The sequence below is a fragment of the Neofelis nebulosa genome, chromosome X (genome assembly GCF_028018385.1).
Source record: "Neofelis nebulosa isolate mNeoNeb1 chromosome X, mNeoNeb1.pri, whole genome shotgun sequence".
Lineage (NCBI taxonomy): Eukaryota > Metazoa > Chordata > Mammalia > Carnivora > Felidae > Neofelis > Neofelis nebulosa.
The window spans coordinates 71193963-71215599 of NC_080800.1; the positions used below are offsets into that span (position 1 = coordinate 71193963).

General features: G+C 34.6%; 1 protein-coding gene across 3 annotated transcripts in view; it reads left to right on the plus strand.

Annotated features, from left to right (window-relative positions):
- LOC131502273 (uncharacterized) overlaps nucleotides 1-21637 on the plus strand; it is a 439682-nt gene that overhangs the window by 267559 nt on the left and 150486 nt on the right. For all 3 annotated transcript variants that reach the window (XM_058712956.1, XM_058712957.1, XM_058712958.1), the window contains one exon: nucleotides 20472-20591. In XM_058712956.1, coding sequence (XP_058568939.1) covers nucleotides 20472-20591 — 120 coding nt within the window. The remainder of the gene's footprint in view (nucleotides 1-20471; nucleotides 20592-21637) is intronic.

Consider the following 21637-nt stretch of genomic DNA (forward strand, 5'->3'; position numbering starts at 1 on the left):
TGTTAGGCTATGCTCATCTTTAGTGTAGCTCCAGTCTGTCACCACACAATACTACTGCAATCCATTAACTATATTCCGTGTACTGTACTTATCCCTGTGACTTATTCATTCCATAACTAGACTTTGGTATCTCCCACCCCTTCACTCATTTTGCCAATCTTGTCACCTCATTTCCCTCTGGCAACCATACGTTTCTTCTCTGTATTTATAGGTATGTTTCTGATTTTTATTTGTTCGTTTTGTTTATTAGATTCTACATGTAAGTGAAATGATGATATTTGTATTTCTCTTTCTGACTTATTTCACTGAGCATTATACCCTCTGGGCACATCCATGTTGTCTGTCACAAGTGGCAAGATTTCATCCTTTATATGGCTAAGTAATATTAAATATTACTATTATTATATAATAATTTATATATACACCATATCTTTTTTATCTAATCCTTTATAAATGGACACTTAAGTTCCTTCTATATTGTGGCTATTATAAATAATATTGCAAAAAAAGAAAGAATAAAGAGAGAGAGTGGCAAACCAAGAAACAGATTCTTAACTATAAAGAACAAATTGATGGTTACCAGAAAGTAGGTGGGTGGCAGAATTGGTTAAATAGGTGGTGGGGATTAAGGAGTGCACTTGTTACGATGAACACTAGGTATTTTATTGAAGTGTTGAATCACTATATTGTAAACCTGAAACTAATATTACCCATATGTTAACTAGCTAGAATTTAAATAAAAACTTAAAACATAAAAGATACCTATAATGTAAATAAATAAATAAATAAATAAATAAAGCTACAATAAACATAGGGATGCACATATCTTTTCAAATTAATGTTTCTGTTTTCTTTGTGTAATACACAGTTGTGGAATTATTAAATTTTATGGTATTTCTATTTTTAATTTTTGAGGAACCTCCATAATGTGTTCCAAGGTGGGTGCACCCATTTTCATTCCCACCAATACTGCATGAGGGTTCCTCTTTCTCCACATCCAACCCAATACTAGTTATATTCTCTTTTTTTTTTTAAATATTTATTTATTTTTGAGACAGAGAGAGACAGAGCATGAACAGGGGAGGGGCAGAGAGAGAGGGAGACACAGAATCTGAAACGGGCTCCAGGCTCTGAGCTGTCAGCACAGAGCCCGACGCGGGGCTCGAACTCACGGACCGTGAGATCATGACCTGAGCCGAAGTCGGCCGCTTAACTGACTGAGCCACCCAGGCGCCCCTATATTCTCTTTTTGACACTAGCCTTTCTCTTAGGTGTAAAGTGATATCTCATTGTGGTTCTGATTTGCATTTCCCTCAAGATTAGTAACGTTGAGCATATTTTCATGTGTCTGTTGGCTCTATGTCTTCTTCAGTTTGTCAACCCATTTGTAATTTATTTTATTTTTTAATTTAAATTTTAGTTAACATACAGTGCATTATTTGTGTCAGTAGAATTCAGTGATTCATCACTTACATTCAACATCCATTGCTCATCAAAACAAGTGCACCCCTTAATTCCCATCACCCATCTAACCCATCTCCCACTCACCTCCCTCCAGCAACTCTCCATGTGTTCTCTATTGTTAAGAGTCTCTTGTGGTTTGTTTCCCTCTTTCCTATCCACGATTTCCCATATGTTCATCTGTTTTGTTTCTCAAATTCCACATTTGAATGAAATCACATGGTATTTGCCTTTCTCTGATTGACTCATTTTGTTTAGCATAAGTCTCTAGCTCCATCCAGATAGTTGCAAATGTCAAGATTTCATTCCTTTTGATGGCTGAGTCATATTCCATTAGATAGGTAGATAGATAGATAGATAGATAGATAATCACCCTGTTCTTTATCCACTCATCAATCAATAAACATTTGGTCTCCCTCCATAGTTTGGCTGTGGTTTATAATGCTGATATAAAAATTTGGGTTCATGTCTCCCTTCAAATCTCTATTTTTGTATTTTTTGGGTAAATATCTAATAGTGAAATTGGTGGATTGCAGGGTGTTTCTATTTTTAGTTTTTTTTTAGGGACCTCCATACTATTCTCTAGAGTGAGTGGCTGCACCAGTTTTCATTCCCTTCAACAGTTCAAGCTTGTTCCTATTTCTCTTCATCCTCACAAGCACCTGTTGTTTCTTGTGTTGTATCTCATTGTGGTTTTGATTTACCTTTCCTTGATGATGAGTGATATTGAACATCTTTTATTTTCTTTAATTTTTTTAGTGTTCATTTATTTTTGAGAGAAAGAGAGAGACATAGCATGAGTGGAGGAAGGCAGAGAGAGAGGGAGACACAGAATCTGAAGCAGGCTCCAGGCTCTGAGCTGTCACCTCAGAGTCAGACGTGGAGCTTGAGCTCACAAACCGTGAGATCATGACCTGAGCCACCGTTGGACACTTAACCAACTGAGCCATCCAGGTGCCCCAAGCATCTTTTCATGTGACTGTTAGCCATCTGTATATCTTTTTTGGAAAAATGTCTCTTTATGTATTCTGCCCATTCATTAACTGGATGATTTGGGTTTTTTTGACTGTTGAGTTTTAGAAGTTCTTTATAGATTTTGAATACTAACCCTTTATCAGATATGTCATTTGCAAATACCTTTTCCCATTCTATAGATTGCCTTTTAGGTTTGTTGATTGTTTCCTTTGCCTTGCAGAAGATTTTTATCTTCATGAAGTCCCAACAGTTCATGTTTGCTTTTGTTTCCCTTGCCTTCAATGTCATGTCTAGTAAGAAGTTGCTCTGGCCGAGGTGAAAGAGATTGCTGTCTGTGTTCTCCTCTATGATTTTGACGGTCTCCCATGTCACATTTAGGTCTTTCATCTATTTTGAATTTATTTTTCTGTATGGTATAAGAAAGTGGTCCAGTTTCATTCTTCCACATGTTGCTCTCCAGCTTTTCCAACACCATTTATTGAGCAGAGTGTATTTTTTTCTACTGGATATTCTTTCCTGCTTTGTCAAAGATGAGTTGACCATATAGTTATGGGTCCATTTCTAGGTTTTCTATTCTGTTCCATTGATCTAAGTGTCCATTTTTGTTCCAGTACCATACTGTCTTGATGACTACAGCTTTGTAATATAGCCTGAAATCCAGAATTGTTGCATTTCTATACACCAATAACAAAGCAGCAGAAAAATAAATCAAGGAATCAAGCCCATTTGCAGTTGCACAAAATAAAATGAGATACCTAGGAATAAACCTAACTAAAGAGGTAAAAGATCTTTCCTCTGGAACCTATGTAATACTTATGAAAGAAATTGAAGAGGACACAAAGATATGGAAAAGCATTCCATACTCATGGATTGTAAGAGCAAACATTGTTAAAATATCTATTCTACCCAGAGGAATATTCACATTTAATGCTATCCCTGTCAAAATACAACCAGAATTTTTCACAGAGCTAGAAGAAACAATCCTAACATTTGTATGGAACCACAAATAACCTGAATAGCCAAAGCAATATTGAAAAAGAAAATTCTGATTATCTGCTTTTTTTTTTTTTTGGTGTTGAGGAGTATAATTTCTTTATATAGTTTGCATATTAATGCCTCATTGGATATATCACTTACAAATAGTGTATTTTTGCTTTTGTGACATATCTAAAAAAATATTACTATAGCTGTTGTCAGATAAATTACTGCCTATCTTGTATTTTAGTAGCTCATATTTAGGTCTCATATTTAAGTCTTTAGCCCGTTTTGAGTCTGTTTTTTGTGTAACTTGTAAGAAAGGAGTCCAGTTTCATTCCTTTCCATGTAAGTGTTGTTTTTACAGCTCCAATTTGAACATACTGTCTTTTCTTTCTTGTATATTCTTGGTTTTTTTTTTCTTTTTTGTCATGGATTAATTTATCATATAGGCATTGTATATTCTTGCTTTTTTTGTCATGTATTAATTTATCATATAAGCAATGGTTTATTTATAAACTTTCTCTTCATTTATGTGTCTTTTTTTGTGCCAGTACCATACTGTTTGGTTTACTGCAACTTTGTAGTATGTCTTGAAACCTTGGATTGTAATACCTGCAGCTTTGTTCTTCTCTCTAGAGATTTCTTTTGCTATTTGGGGTTTTTATGATTCCATAAAATTTTAGTATTATTTCTTGTTATTCTTTCAATTTTTTTATTAATTTGAAACGGATTTCAATGAATCTACAGAATGCTTTGAGTAGTATGGGCATTTTCATAATGTAAATTCTTTCAATTCAAGAGCATGGACTATTTTTCCATTTGTTTCTAGCATCTTGAATTTCTCTGAATGTTTTATACTTTTCAGAATAGAGGTCTTTTACTTCCTTGCATAAGTTTATTCCTAGGTATCTTGTTTTGGTGCAAGAGTAAATGGATTTTTTTACCATATTTTCTGTTTCTGCTACTTCATTATTAGTGTAAAGAAACACGACCAAGATTTAGGTATTAATTTTCTGTACTGCAACTTTACTAAATTAATTTATTTCTACTAAGGTTTTTTGGTGGAGTCTTCAGGGTTGTCTGTGTATATAGTATTATGTCTTTTTTAAATAGTGACAATTTAACTTCTTCCTTATCAATTTGGATGCCTGTTAATTTTTCTCCTCTAATTTCTATAGTTAAGACTTTTAGTCCTATGTTAAATAAAAGTAATAAGGGTGGACATCCTTGTAATTTTTCTGATCTTATAGGAAAAGCTTTCTTGTTTTCAACATTGAGTATGATGTTAGCTATGAGTTTTTCGTATATAATCCTCATTGTGTTGATATATGTTCTCTCTAAACCCACTTTTTTGAGAGTTATAGCATGAAAATATCTCCATTTTTCTTAGAGGAAAATCTCTATTTTTCACCGTGAGTACAATGTTAGTTGTGGATTTTTCATATATCCTTATTATGTTGAGGTATGTTTCCTCTAAACCCACTTTATAGAGATTTTTTATCATGAATGAATGTTGAATTTCACCAAATACTTTCTCTGCACCTACTGAAATGATCATGTGATTTTTACTTTTCATTTTTTTGACATGGTGCATCACATTGATTGATTTGTGAATGTTGAAGTATCCTTGCGTCCCTGGAATAAATCCTATTTGATTGTGGTAAATTATCCTTTCAACATATTGTTGAATATGCTTTACTAAAATTTTGTTAAGAATTTTTGCATCTGTGTTCATCAGAGATATTGGCCAGAATTGTTTGTGTGTGTGTGTTTGTGTATGTGTTGTCTTTGTCTGGTTTTGTTATCAGGGTGATACTGTCCTCATAGAATGTGTTTGGAAATTTTAAATGTTTTGTAGAATTCATCTGTGAATATATTTGGTCCTGAACTTTTATTTTATGGGAATGATCATCACCACCACCACCACCACCATCATCGTCATTATTATCATCATCAATTATTGGCAATTAGTTTCATTGATTTTTTTAATTTTCTTTTCAGTGGGTAATTTATTTCTTCCCTAATCTTTGTTATTTCCTTCCTTCTGCCAACTTTCGGTTTAGTATTTCCTTGTTTTTATAATTTCTTTGGATATAAAGGTACTATGTTTATTTAAGACCTGTCTGTTTTCTTAATGTAGGCATTTATTGATATAAACTTCCCTCTAGAACTTCTTTTACTGCATTCCATAAGTTTTGGTATGCTGTGTTTTCATCTTCATTTGCTCAATATACTTTATAATTTTCCTATGGATTTCTTCTTGACCCTGAATTGTTCAGGAGAGTGGTTAATGTATACATATTTGTGAGTTTTCCATTTTTCCTTTTGTTATTCACTTTTAATTTCCTACATTGTGATGAGAAATGATATTTTGGTTTTAGACTTCTTATATTTGTTTTACTCACTCTCTGGACTAACATATGACCTCTCCTGTGAAATATTCTGTTGGTGCAAGATGTATGTGTGTTCTGCTGCTGTTGGATGGAATGTTCTTCATATGTCTGTTAGGTCCATTTCATCTAAAGTATAGTTTATCCAAAGTTTCCCTACTTATTTTTCTATTTGGATGATCTATCCATTGTTTAAAGCAGATTATTGAAGTCCTCTTCTAGTACTGTCTTGCTACTTTTCCCTTCAGGTGTGTCATATTCCATTTAAATATTTATGTGTTCCATTGTTGGGGGGCATATATTTTATGCTTGTTCTTTCTCGTGATGAAAGAACGCTTTCTCTTTATTACTATATAGCAACATTTTCTTTTTGTGATTGATTTTGACTGAAATTCTTTTATCTGATATAAGCATAGCCTCTCTTGCTTTGTTTTTTCCTTTGGTTAACATATGTATGATAAGTGTATTTTCATCCCTTTACTTTTACTCTATGTGTATCCTAAAAGCTAAATTGTGCCTTTTATAGGCAGCATATTATTGGATCTTGTTTTTTTTCTTTTAACCCATTCAGCTGCTGTATGTACTTTGATTAGAGAATTAATATTTAAATTTATATTTAAAGTAATTACTGGTATATTAGGAGTTATGGCCATTTTGTAAATTGATTCCTGTTTTGTAGATCATTTGTTCCTTTTTTCCTCTCTTGCTGTCTTCCTCAGTGTTTTTTTTTGTATTGAATTTCTTTCTGTTTATGTTTTTTATATTGATTTTAAGGTAATTATTGTAAAGTGATAACAATTTACCTTAAGTCATAAAATCTATACTTTCTTACTTTCCCTACCCCAACCTTTAATGCTATTGATGAAATATATTACATCTTTTTTTTTTTTTTTTTTTTTTTGGGACAGAGAGAGACAGAGCATGAACGGGGGAGGGGCAGAGAGAGAGGGAGACACAGAATCGGAAACAGGCTCCAGGCTCCGAGCCATCAGCCCAGAGCCTGACGCGGGGCTCGAACTCACGGACCGCGAGATCGTGACCTGGTTGAAGTCAGACGCTTAACCGACTGCGCCACCCAGGCGCCCCTATTACATCTTTTTATATTGTGCATCTATTAATAAAATTTTAGCTATAGTTATTTCTAATTATATTATCTATTTTTTTCTTCCAATGGTTTGTCTAACTTCAAGTTAGTTAACACATAGTGAAGTATTGGTATCAGGAGTAAAATTTACATCACTTACATATAACATCCTGTGCTCATCCCAAAAAATGCCTTCCTAATGCCCATTGCCCATTTAGCCCATTTCCCTGCCCACATCCACTTGAGAAACCCTCAGTTTGTTCTCTACCATTAAAAGTCTCTTATGGTTTGCCTCCCTCTGTTTTTATCTTATTTTTCTTTCCCTTTCCCTATGTTCATCTGTTGTATTTCTTAAATTCCACATATGAGTGAAATCATATGATGTTTGCCTTTCTCTGACTTATTTCTCTTAGCAAAATACACTCTAGTTAGATTTGTGTCATTGCAAATGGCAATATTTCATTCTTTTTCTTATTTTTGTTTAATGTTTATTCATTTTTGAGAGCCAGAGAGAGACAGAACATGAGTGGGGTAGGGGCAGAAAGAGAGGGAGACAGAATCAGAAGCAGGCTCCAGGCTCTGAGCTGTCAGCACAGAATCTGACGTGGGGTTCAAACTCACGACATGAGATCATGACCTGAGCTGAAGTTGGATGTTCAACCGACTGAGCCACCCAGGTGCCCTAAGCAATATTTCATTCTTCATGATAGCTGAGTAATATTTCATTGTACATATATTCCACATATTCTTTATCCATTCATCAGTCGATGCACATTTGGGTTCTTTCTATAATTTGGCTATTGTTGATAGTGCTTCTGTAAACATTGGGGTGTATGTGCCCTTTCAAATCAGTATTTTTGTGTCCTCTAGATAAATACCTAGTAGTGCAATTGCTGGGTGATAGGGTAGATCTATTTTTAAGTTTCTGAGGGAGCTCCATACTGTTTTCCAGAGTGGATGCACCAGTTTGCATTCCCACAGTGTAGGAGGATTCCTCTTTCTCCTCATCCTTGCCAACATTTGTTGTTTCCTGTGTTAATTTTAGCCATTGTGTGGTGTAAAGTGATATCTCATTGTGGTTTTGATTTGTATTTCCCTGATGATGAATGATGTTGAGCATCTTTTCTTGTGACTATTATCTATCAGTACTTTTTCTTTGGAAAAATTTCTATTCATGTTACCACCCATTTCTTAACTGGATTAGTTGATTTTTGGGTGTTGAGTTTGGTAAGTTCTTTATATATTGGATACTAACCCTTTATCAAACATGTCATTTGCAAATGTATTCTCCCGTTCTGAAGATTTCCTTCTAGTTTTGTTGATTGTTTCCTTTGTATGCAGACGCTTTTTATCTTAATCAAGTCCCGATAGTTCATCTTTGCTTTTGTTTCCCTTCCCTCCAGAGATGTGTCTGTTAAGAAGTTGCTATGTTCCATGTTAAAGAGGATGCTGCTTCTGTTCTCTTCTGGGATTTTGATGGTTTCCTGTCTCACATTTAAGTCTTTCGTCCATTTTGAATTTATTTTTGTGTATGGTGTAAGAAAATGGTCCAGTTTCCTTGTTTTGCATGTTGCTGTCCAGTTTTCTCAATACCATTTGATGAATAGATTGTCTTTTTTCCACTGGATATTCTTTCCTGTTTTGTCAAGGATGAATTGACCATACCATGTGGGTCCATTTCTGAGTTGTTGTTGTTTTTTTTTTTATTTTTCATGTTTATTTATTTTGGAGAAAGAGAGGGAGACAGACAAGGCATGAGCTGGGAAAGGGTAGAGAGGGAAACACAGAATCTGAAGCAGACTCCAGGCTCTGAGTTGTCAGCACAGAGCCTGACATGGCTCAAACTCACAAACCATGTGACACTGTGACTTGAGCCAAAGTCAGACGCTTAATGGACTGAGCCACTCAGGCTCCCCTTGAGTTTTCTATTCTGTTCTATTGATGTATGTGTCTATTTTTGTGCCAGTACCATTGTGTCCTGATCACTAAGGCTTTGCAATGTACCTTGAAGTCCAGAATTGTGATGCCTCCAGCTTTGCTTTTCTTTTTCAGGATTGTTTTGTCTAATCAGGGTCTTTTGTGGTTCCATATAAATTTTACTGTTGTTTGTAATAGATCTGTGAAATATGCTAATGTTATTTTGATAAGGATTGCATTAAATGTGTATCTTGCTTTGGGTTGTATAGATATATTAACAATATTTGTCCTTCTTATCTATGAGCATGGGATGTTTTTCAGCTTCTTTGTGTCATTATCAATTTCTTTCATAAATGTTCTATAGTTTTCATAGTATAGAACTTTTACCTCTTTAGCTAGAATTATTCCTATGTATCTTATGGGTTTCAGTGCAATTATAAATGGGATTTATTTGTTGATTTCTTTTTATGGTGCTTCATTGTTGGTGTATAGAAATGCAACAGGTTTTTGTACATTTATTTTGTATCCTGTGACTTTACTGAACTCATGCATCAGTCCTAGCAATTTTTTGTTGGAGTCTTTTGTGTTTTTCCATAGAGTATCATGTCTTCTGTAAGTAGTGAAAATTTGAATTTTTCCTTGTTGATTTTAATGCCTTTTATTTCTTTTTGTCATCTAATTGCTGAGAGTTGGACTTCCTGTGTTATATTAAATCATGGTGGTGAGAGTGGACATACTTGTCTGTTCCTAATCATAAAGAAAAAAACTCTGTTTTCCCCCATTGAAGATGATATTTGCTGTGGGTCTTTCATATGTGGGCTTTATGATGTTGAGGTATGTTCCCTCTATCCCCTACTTTGTTGAATGTTTTTGTCAAGAATGGATCCTGAACTTTGTCAAATGCTTTTTCTGGATCTGTTGAGAGGATCATGTGGTCCTTATCTTTTCTTTTATTAATGTGGTATATCACAGTGATTGATTTGTGGATATTGAACCAACCCTGCAGCCCAGGAATAAATCCTTCTTGATAGTAATTCTTTTAATGTATTGTTGGATTCTAATTTGCTAGTATCTTTTTGAGAATTTTTGCATCCATTTTCATCAGGAAAATTGGACTGTATTTTTTCTTTATATTGTGTCTTTGATTTGGGAATTAAGGTAGTGCTGGCCTCAGAGAATGAGTTAGGTAGTCTTCTTTCCATTTCTATTTTTTGGAACAGTTTCAGAAAAATAGGTATTAATTGGTCTTTAAATGTTTGGTAGAATTTCCCTTGGAAGTCGTCTGATCCTAGACTCTTGCATGTTGGGAGATTTTTGATTATTGATTCAGTTTCTTTACAGGTTATGCATCTGTTCAAATTGTCTATGCCATTCTGTTTCAGTTTTGGTGGTTTATATGTTTCTAGGAATTTATCCATTACTCCCAGATTGTGTAAAAATTTTTTTGTATATAATTACTCATAATATTCTATTATAATTGTGTTTCTGTGGTGTTGGTTGTTATCTCTCCCCTTTCATTCTTGATTTTATTCATTTGGGTCCTTTTTTCTTTTGGATAAGTCTGACTAGGGGTCTATTGATTTTGTTAATTATTTCAAAGAACCAGCTCCTAATTGCATTGATCTCTTCTACTGCCTTTTTTAAATTTCAATATCATTCATTTCTGCTCTAATCTTTTTTTATTTGCCTTCTTCTGCTGGTTTGGTGCTTATTTGCTATTCTTTTTCCAGCTCCTTTAGGTGTAAGGTTAGGTTGTGTATATTAGACATTTCTTCCTTAGGAAAGCCTGGATTGCTTTATAGTTCCCTCTTATGACTAACCTTGCTGCATCCCAAATATTTTGGACTGTCATGTTTTCATTTTCATTGCCTCCATGTGCTTTTTATTTCTTCTTTTTTTAATTAAAATTTTTTATTCTAGTGAGAAAGTGCATGGGTAGGGAGAGGGGCAGAGGGAGAGAGAATCTTGATTCTTGCATAGCCTGGAACAGGTTTCAATTCCATGACCCTGGGATCTTGACCTGAGTCAAAATCAAGAGATGGACACTCAACTGATTGAGCCACGCAGGCACCCCTTTTTCCTCCTTAATTTCTTGGCTAACCCATTCATTCTTTAGTAGGATGTTCCTTAATCTCCAAGTATTTGTGAACTTTCCAAAACGTTTCTTGAGATTGATTTCAATTTTTACAATATTTGTGGTCTAAAATTATGCATGGTACAGTCTTGAACTATTTACACTTGTCGAGGGCTAATTTGTGACCCAGTATGTGATCTATTCTGGAGAATGTTTCATGTGCATTCAAGAAGAATGTATATTCTGCTGCTTTTGGATGAAATATTCTGAATATATCTGTTAAATCCTTCTAATCCAGTGTGTCATTCAAAGCCATTTTAGGCTTAGATGATCTGTCATTGTTGTAAGTGGGGTGTTAAAGTCCCGTACTATTATTGTATTATTATCAATATGTGTCTTTATGTTTATTATTAATAGATTTATATACCTGAGTGTTTCAAATTTGGGGCATAAATATTTACAATTGTTAAATCTTGGTGGCTAGACCCCTTAATTATGCTATAATGCCCTTCTCCATCTCTTCTTAGAGTCTTTGTTTTAAATTCTAGTTTGTCTGATATAAGTATGGCTACTTAGGCTTTCTTTTGATGTCTATTAGTATGATAAATGGTTCTCCATCCCCTCATTTTCACTCTTCAGGTGTCTTTAGGTCTAAACTGAGTCTCTTGTAAGCAGCATATAGATGGATCTCTTTTTTTTATGTCTTCTGATATTCTATATCTTTTTATTAGAACATGTAGCCCATTTACATTCTGGGATTATTGTAAGATATGAATTTAGTGCTATTGTGTTGCCTGTAGAGTTTGTGTTTCTGGTGATGTTCTCTGGTCCTTTCTAGTCTTTGTTGCTTTGGGTCTTTTGTTTTGTCTTTTCTCCACTCAAAGATTTCCCCTTAAAATTTCTTCCAGGGCTGAATTATTTGTCACAAATTCCTTTAGTTTTTGTTTGTCTGAGAGACTCTTTATCTATTCTTCTATTCTTTATTTTTTTAATTTTTTTATGTTTATTTATTTCTGAGACAGAGAGACAGAGTGTTAGTGGGGGAGGGAGCAGAGAGGGAGACACAGAATCCGAAGCAGTCTCCAGGCTCTGAGCTGTCAGAACAGAGCCTGATGCAGGGCTTGAACTCACGGACTGTGAGATCATGACCTGAGCTGAAGTCAGAAGCTTACCCTACTGAGCCGCCCAGGTGCCTCATCTCTTCTTCTATTCTTAATGACAGCCTTGCTGGATAAAGAATTTTTGGCTGCATATTTTTCCCAATCAGCACATTGAATATACCCTGCCACTCCTTTTGGGCCTGCCAAGTTTCTGTAGACAGATCTGTTGTGAACCTGATATACCTTACCTTGTAGGTTAGGTACTTTTTTTTCCCTTTTACTGCTTTCACTATTCTTTCATTGTCTGTGTATTTTGTGAATGATATGCCTCAGTGATAGTCAGCTTTTGTAAATTTAATGGGAGCTGTCTGTGCTCTTTGGAGTTTTATGTCTAAATACTTCCCCAGATTAGTTAAGTTTTCAGCTCAAATTTCTTCACATAAAACTTCTGCCCCTTTTCTCTCTCTTCATCTTCTGGTACTCCTAGGATAAGAATGCTATTCCTCTTTAATAAGTCACTGAATTCTCTGAGTCTTTTATCACAATCTTTTGCCTTTGTTTCCCTCTACTTTTCAGCTTAATTATTTTCCATATTTTTTTTTCTTCTATATCACTGATTCATGGCTCTGCTTCGTCCATCCTTGCTGTCATAACATCCATTCAAGTTTTCATCTCAGTTACACCATTTTTAATTTTGGTGTGACTATATTTTATCTCTTTTATCTCTGCAGAAAGGGATTCTCTGGTGTCTTCTATGCTTTTTCAACCCCAGTTACTATTCTTATAATCATGGTTTCAAATTCTAGTTCAGACATCTTGCTTATATCTGTGTTGATTAAATCCCTGGCTGTCATTTCTTCCTATTCTTTCTTTTGGGGTGAATTCTTCTGTGTTGTCATTTTGGAGGAAGAAGAAAATTAATAAAATAAAATAAAAATTAAAGGTAAAATACTAAAAACCAAAAAAATTAAATAAAGGAAGGTAAATCCTAAGTGTGTTTTGGTCTGCTTGTTGAGAGAAGCTTGATAGAAAAGAAAAAAGAGGGAGAAAAGAAAGAAAATATATTTTTAAATAATAATAAATTAAAATAGATGTAAAAACTTTCTCCTTCCATACCCAAGAAAGAAAAATAAAATAAAGGAAAAAAGAACATAAAGAAATACAGAAGCAAAGAAAATGAACAAAAGAACAAAAAGAAGCCCAAATAAGCTAGATTCAGTTTACCCTAGAAGTGAAGCTTACAGCTCACTATGATCCCTAGACTAAGTGGGTCAAAGGGATTTTTGATGGTCTTCTGGTGGAGGAGTCTGCTATGCTGATTCTCAGGATACTTGTTTCAGTGTAAATGCCCATCCTGAGTGAGGTGGGTGGGGCTTGGTTAAGTGACTGACTATGGCCTCACCTAGGTGGTGCTGTGTTTCTCTCTGAAGTCTTACCATGCTGGTGGTTGGAGTGGGGCTGGGGAATGGGTAGATGATGGTGTCACCCTGCCTTTTCCTCCCCTCGCAGGGGAACTGGTGGCCACCTCTGTTCAAGAGATCCTCACAGAAAAGTGTCCCAGTCTTTTATCAGATTCCTATCATTAACCTGTCTGTGCCCAGCAATTGGCATACCCAGAGCCACAGTTCTCCATAATTTTATCTCTGGTTAGAGGCTGGGATTCAAAACTCCAAATTTTAAAGGGCCCAGTAGATCCTGCTCCCCTTCTCAGGAGGAGAGACTCATGGTGCGTCCTTCACCATTCTGTCCCAGAAAAGTAGTCGCACAGCACACGCCCAGTGGCTGGAGTCTATTGTGGCATACGGCGAAATGCTGCAATTGGTTATCTGTAATCTGTATGCACCTCTTTCCCCTGTGCCATTTTGTCCCAGAAAATCAGTAACACAAGGCACACATAGTGGCTCGAGTCTATTGTGGTGCACAATGAAAAGCTGCGAAAAGGATATCTACCATCTTTGGGCACCTCTGTTTCCTGCTGTTGAATGGCTGCTCAGTGGCTCCTGGCAGGCTTTCTGTCCTCAGAGAGGCAAAAACCCTCTTCCAAATGTATCCCTATAAGGGGAGCAATATCTCCCAGTGTGACCCAGGAGATTCCCCACACCATGGAGTCTTGCATGAATCCTACACGTTGCTCACTACCCACCACTCTCTCCCTCTCTTCCTGACCATTTCCTGCAAAAAGGGTTCCTTTAACTCTGAGGCACCATGGCTTTCCTCTCTCCCAATTCACAGCTCCAACTCTTGCATCTGCCACATTCTCTCCCTCCAATTGTGCAGATTGTTTTCTTAATCCTTAAATCAATATCCTGGTTGTTCAAAATGATTTGATGTTGATATACCTGTGTGAAAGGGATGAGGCAGACTCAAGGTCCTCCTACTAGTCTGCCATCCTAACCTCCCTCTCATCCCTCTGCTTCCTCCAACCTTATGATCATTACATCCAATCAGTTTTACATCTCAGTTACCACATTTTTTATTTTGGCCTGACTAGTTTTTAGGTCTTTTATCTGTGCAGTAAGGACTCTCTGGTGTCTTCTATGCTTTTCTCAAGCCCAGCTAGTATCTTTATGATTGTTGTTTTATTTTATTTTATTTTTTTTATGATTGTTGTTTTAAATACTGGTTCAGACATATTACATTTATTTGTTTCAATTAGATCCCTGGCTGTGACCTTATTTTGTTCTTTCTTTTGAGATGAATTCCTCTGTCTTGGCATTTTGTCCAGTTGGCATGCCCAACCAATGCACAGATGGGTTTGATTCCTCCTGAGTCCCTTAGTGTATGATATTGTTAGCACGACCAAAGCCAAACAAGCTGTAGCTGAGTTCACAGGGATGTGAAGCTTTTCTGGGTCTGTAGCTGGGACCATGGTCAGTAGGTTAGCCACCAGGATATGTGTAAACATGCTTTCTCAAAATGTCTCTCCTCAGTCTTGTAATTTAGCGAGATTTTACAATCTCTTCCCTTGATCCCAAAGATTCCACAAAGACACTTTTGTCTGTAGAGGACTACCAAATTATTGTTGTAGAGTGGGGATACAGGTTAAGGATCTCCTGTTCTGTCATTTGTCTAATGTCCCTTGAGTCCCCATTTTTATTGTGTTTATTGGCCATATATTTTCTCCTTTGTGAAATATCTGATCTATTGAATTGTTTGTCTTTTTTCTTATTGGTTTGTACTTTGCTATTTCTATATTAGAGATACTAGTCTTTAGAGGCTACTCATGTTTCAAATATCTTCTCCTAGTTTGTGGCTTGTCTTTCTACCTTCTTCATGATTGTCTTTATTTTGATATAGAATATATCAATCTTATCCTTTCTGGCTAGTTATTTTTCTGTATTATTTAAGAGAACCTTCATTACCTCAAGATCAGAAAGTTGTTCCCCATTATTTTCTTTTAAAAGCTTTAAAATTTTACATTTCACATTGGTTATTAATACATGGATAAAAATCCATGATTTTTTATAAGATAAGTCAGATATTTTACTCTTCTCCAAGTGGCTAACCAATTCTTTTAACACCATTTATTAAGTAGTTGCTGTTTCTATAACATTTTACAACACCACTTATATTATATGCCAACTTCTATATATACTTGTATCAGGTTTTAGATGCTCTTTTTTGTTATATTTATTAATTTGTCTATCTTTGTGCCAATACCACTTTGTCTTATTTACTACAGCTTTTTAAGAAGTCTTTAAATCTTAGAGTACATCTCCACTTACGTGTTCAAATGTAGAGTTTCTCACACTCATAACTACCACTTGGGGCACTTGTTAAATATACATATTTTTTATGACCTACACTAGGCCTATGAATCATCATCATCATCTTGTGCCTTTTATATACAAAAGCTTTTTATATATATTACACATATGTAATTTATGCTTTCATTTGCATGTATATCAATTTGATATGTATATCAATAGGTATGCATATTTTCACATATAGGCTACCAGGCTCTGTTTTACATATATTAACTATTTTAATCCACACAACCATCCTATGAGGTAGCATTTTATTTTTATCCCCATTTTATACATAAGGAAACTAAGGCATATAAAGGTTGTTAAATTTACCTGCAGTTACACAGCTACCAAGCAGTAGAGCTAAGTTATGAGTCTAGGAAGTCTGGTTCTAAAATTGGTAACTTTGACCATAGTGCTATATTATCTATTCATAATCTTCAAGTAAAGTGGCCTGTGAACCTATATTTTTAACAAGGGCTGCTTATGATCATTATGGTCAAGAAAGTTGGAGAGACACTAGTAGGAAGAATATGTAAAATTTCTGGTACTGGTTTGTTTTATTAATATGATAGATTTTTCTAACCTTTCATTTTATTTTCTCCCCAAATTACCTTTCTTACTCAGTACCAAATTGAACTTTATGATTTATTATCAGTGACTTGAATATGGTTCCCAGACAGGATTTATTTCAAGAGTTAAGAAAATAGGTACTTTGAATTGCCTGAGCTTTATAGACCGTTTTAATAGTACTAAGAAATAAGATTACATTTTTTCAATATTGTTAAATGCAAATAACATCCTGCAGCATAGAAACTTGATTTCTGTCCTAAGTGCTACCACCTACTCCATACCTCTCATTAGTTATTCAGGTTCTACAGGTAAGATATGTATTTCTTTGATGGCATTTCAGTTGCATTTAAAATTGCTTTCATTTAATGCTTGGAAAGGAGTCCCACTTAGGTAGTGGTGGTATGAAAAACAGGAGTACCATTTGGGTAGTGGTGGTGTGAAAAAAATTAACTTATCAATATTGAGATTGTAATTTTTAGAAAACTCTGCAAGGTTGGGCTTGGTTGAAGTTTGGTAACTTGGCTTTTCTCTGTTAGGTAAATGGTAAGAGTGGCTCATTGTACCTATCGTATTTGTACAAACAATGTGATTTATGCTGAATACCTGATTTCCTTTTGGGAATCTGAAATTTTGATATGTACTAGGCAGAAATTGTATATGTGACCAATCCCCAGTAAAAAAAAATCAAACTGGTATTGCTGCAATTTTTGTTCCTGGGAAAAGAATTCGCTTTCTGTGATCCCTTACAGGAGGGAGAAAACATAAGGAAACTTACACATGGATTATTCCAGAATCTGCCTGTGTCATTTTATTTTATGAACCTGCTGTGTATTCTTACTACTCTACTCTTATAAATCTAAACCATGGGTAATACTATGTGCTGAGCCCTATGAGTCCTAGTAAATCTACAAACAGAGAATTGGGGATCCCACTCTCTGACACAGGTGGTATTGCTTCTGCTGCTGCTTGAATCAAAACTACATTTTGTAGTTCTATAAAAATTCCAGGATTGTTTGTTCCAGCTCTGTGAAAAATTCTGGTGGTATTTTGATGGGAATTTCATTTAATGTGTAGATTGCTTTGGGTAGTGTAGGCATTTTAACTATATTTGCTCTTCCAATCCATAAGCATGGAACCTTTTTCCATTTCTTTGTGTAATCTTCAATTTCTTTCATAAGTGTTTTATAGTTCTCAGAGTAAAGATCTTTTACCTCTTTGGTTAGGTTTATTTCTAGATATCTTATGGTTTTGGGTGCTATTGTAAATGGAACCCATTCCTTGATTTCTTTATTTTTTTTAATATTTTTTTTAGTGTTTATTTTTGAGAGAGAGAGAAAGAGTGAGCATGAGCAGGGGAAGGACAGAGAGAGGGAGACAGAATCTGAAGTGGGCTCTGCACTGCTGCTTCATTATTGGTATATAGAAATGCAACAGATTTCTGTACATTGATATTGTATCCTATGACCTACTGAACTTGTGTATCAGTTTTAGCAATTTTCGGGTGGAGTCTTTGGGTTTTCTACATAGAGCGTCATGTCATCTGTGAATAATGAAAGTTTTACTTCTTCTTTGCTGATTTGGATACCTTTTATTTCTTTTTGTTACCTGATTGCTGAGGTTAGGACTTCCAGCACTATGTTAAATAACAATAGTGAGAATGAACATCCCTGTCTTGTTCCTAACTATAGAGGAAAACCTCTCAGTTTTTCCCAATTGAGGATGATATTAGCTGTGGATGTTTCATAATGGCTTTTATGATGTTGAGGTATATTTTCTTTATCCCTACTTCGTTGAAGGTGTTTATCAAGAATGGATACTGTACTTTGTCAAATGATTTTTTTCTGCATAAAGAGCATCATATGGTTCTTATCCTTTCTTTTATTAATGTGGTGTATCATGGTGATTGATTTGTGAATACTGAACCAGCCCTGCAGCTCAGGAATAAATCCTGGTTGATCATGGTGAATCATTCTCTTAATGTTCTGTCGGATTTGATTTGCTAGTATCTTGAGAATTTTTGCAACCATGTTCATCAGGGATATTGGCCTGTAATTTTCTTTTTTTAGTGGGGCCTTTGCCTGGTTTTGGAATCAAGGTAATCCTGATCTTGTAGAATGAGTTTTTGAAGGTTTCCTTCCATTTCTATTTTTTGGAGCAGTTTGAGAAGACTAGGTATTAACTCTTCTTTAATCGTAAAATTCCCCTGGGAAGCCATCTGGCCCTGGGCTTTTGTTTGTTGGAAGATTTTTTATTACTGATTTAAGTTATTTCCTGATTATGGGTCTGTTCTAATTTTGTATTTCTTCCTTTTACCATTTTGGTAGTTTATATGTGTCTAAGAATTTGTCCATTTTTTCCAGATTGCCAATATGTTGGCACATAATTTTTCATAATATTCTCTTACAACTGTTTGCATTAAATGGTGTTGGTTGTGATCTCTCCTCTTTCATTAGTGATTTCATTTATTTGGGTAATTCCTCTTTCCTTTTGGATAAGTCTGTCTATGGGCTTATCAATTTTATTAATTCTTTCAAAGAACCTGCTCTTAGTTTCATTGATCTGTTCTGGGATTTTTTTGTTTCTATATCATTTATTCCTGCTCTAATCTTTATTATTTCTTTTCTTCTGCTGGCTTTGGGCTTCATTTGTTGGCTCCTTTTGTAGCTCCTTTATGGGTAAGGTTAGGCTGTGTATTTGAGACTTGTCTGCCTTCTTGAAGTAGGTCTGTATTGTTATATACTCCTCTTTTAGGACCGCTTTTGCTGAATCCCAAATATTCTTTACTATCGTGTTTTCATTTTCATTTGATTCCATGTATTTTAATTTTTTTTTCTTTAATTTCCTTGTTAACCTATTCGTTCTTTAGTATGATGTTCTTTAACCACCATGTATTTGTGGTCTTCCCCATTTTTTTCTTGTGGTTGATTTCAAGTTTTCGTAGCATTGTAGTCTGAAAATATGCATGGTATGATCTCAGTCTTTTTGTACTTGTTGAGACCTTCCTTTTTAAAATTCTTGTTGACAGTTGAGAATAAAATTCTATGTTATGTCAAAATATTAAAATTCACACAGTTCAAATTTCTTTCAGACAGTATGCCATATTTAAAAGAAATTACAATATGGCCCCTGAGAGCATATATACAGGCTATACAAAAATCTCTGTCAAAGTGCATTTTCTTTTCTTTTCTTTTTTTAATTTTTTTTTATGTTTATTTATTTTTTGAGACAGAGAGAGACAGAGCATGAACGGGGGAGGGTCAGAGAGAGGGAGACAAAGAATCTGAAACCAGCTCCAGGCTCTGAGCGGTCAGCACAGAGCCTGAGGCGGGGCTCGAACTCACGGACCGCAAGATCATAACCTGAGCCGAAGTCGGACGCTCAACCGACAGAGCCACCCAGGCGCCCCTCAAAGTGCATTTTCATGTTTGGATCCAGATTCAAACAAAATAATTGAAAAAGAAAAAAATTAACATGGACTGAACATTAGATTATATTAAGAAGCTTTGTTAATTTTGCTGGTTGTGATATTATTATGGAAGTGTTTTTAAAAGTTTATAACTATTAGTTGTACATTTGAAAATATTTATAGTTGAAATTAATATAATATTTGGATTTTTATTTGTTTTATGGGGGAAGCAAAAATATGAAGTGAAATTTGGTAAAAATTGAAGAAAAAAAGAAAGTGCATTTTAAAATAAATTCACAGTAAATAGTTATTTATGGAAGTCATGATAAGTAAATGTAATACTTACCTTGTTTCTCTGTGGGCAGGATTCTGGGTGATAGATAATTTCTTAGTTTCTTCAACATTTTCTAAAATTTCCATGAATTTTTCTTCAAAAATAAATGAATATTTAATATCGATTTTTTAAATTTTTCTTATTCATTTGCATGTTGCCTACACCACAGTTGAGAATCCCTAAAAATTAACCCAGTTTTATACTTGGATACTACACAGTTGACTGAAAACAGACAATATATTTTTCATCTTGTTGGTGTGTCATGTTGTATCTTCCACTGAACGTAAATAGAAACACACATGTGTTTGTATATTCATATATATGGTCATTTTTTGAATAATGAAAATTATGTCAATTACATTTTAGAATTGAGCTAGAGACGTTGATTTTATGCATCTTCTTTCTTTTCTTTCTTTGTTTTCTTCTTTTGTAGTGCAAGAGTGTGAATAAAATCTGTCACTACATATTTGCTCTGCCACCTGATCTTACAAGAACGGAAACACAAATTCTAGCATTCCTTACCCCTGAAAATAAACTGTCTAGGATGCAAGCGGTAAGCAATTTAAAAAAAGATTTATCATTAATCTTAAGCATTTTAAAAAGATTTCTAAATGTCTGTAAAATCGTCTCTAATTTAATACAGCAATTATTTATGAAGTTTTGGTTTCCTTCCAATGTTTCTCAATGAATACAGTATATGAAATGATGTAATCACATCTTTCTTTTCCGTTACATTAATTTTAAGTAAGTGCCTTTTTTTACTCTTGAATTTATATACTGTAACTTATATGGTCATTCAATTATTGTTGGATTATGTAGATTGCCACCAACTTTCAGTTGTTAGAAGTAAAGCTTATAGGGGCACCTGGGTGGTTTAGTCTGTGTCCAACTCTTGATTTCGGTTCATCATGTCAAGGTTCTTGAGTTTGAACACCACATCGGGCTCTGCACTGCCGGCTCAGAGCCTGCTTGGGTTTCTCTCTCTCCATCTCTCAGCCCCTCCCTCTCACTCTCTCTCAAAAATAAATAATTAAACATTTTTTAAAGTAAAGCTGATATAATTGTCTTTGTAAGTATAATGTATTTTAATTATTCAAATAATTTTCATGAATACCTTACTATGATTCTTTCAGATTTGTTTTTAAACAAAGTTCTTAAAAAATGGTACAGGGTTTTTTCATAGGTTACATTCTTATGATTTTGATTATGGTGACAGAATGTAATATTGTTTTAAGCTTATTTATATTATCAAATTATCGACCAGAAGAATTCTGCCAAATTAAAACCTTTATTTTCACCAGTATTGGATTTTATCTGTCTTTGCTCCTACTAGAATTATAAAATCAAGCTTCATTTTTATTTAAGTATGTGTTTGATTGCTTGGACATTTTCCTTATACACTAATATATGTCTCTCCTATTTTCTACATTTCTTTATCATTATTATTAAAATTAAGTTTTTTGAATTTGAAAGAAGTAACTGCTCATTATCTAAAATGTGGAAAATATAGAAAAGCATGAATTGCTTTAATCATTAACAATACTGATATATATATATTCACATATATATGTGCATGTGTGTATATATATTATATATAAC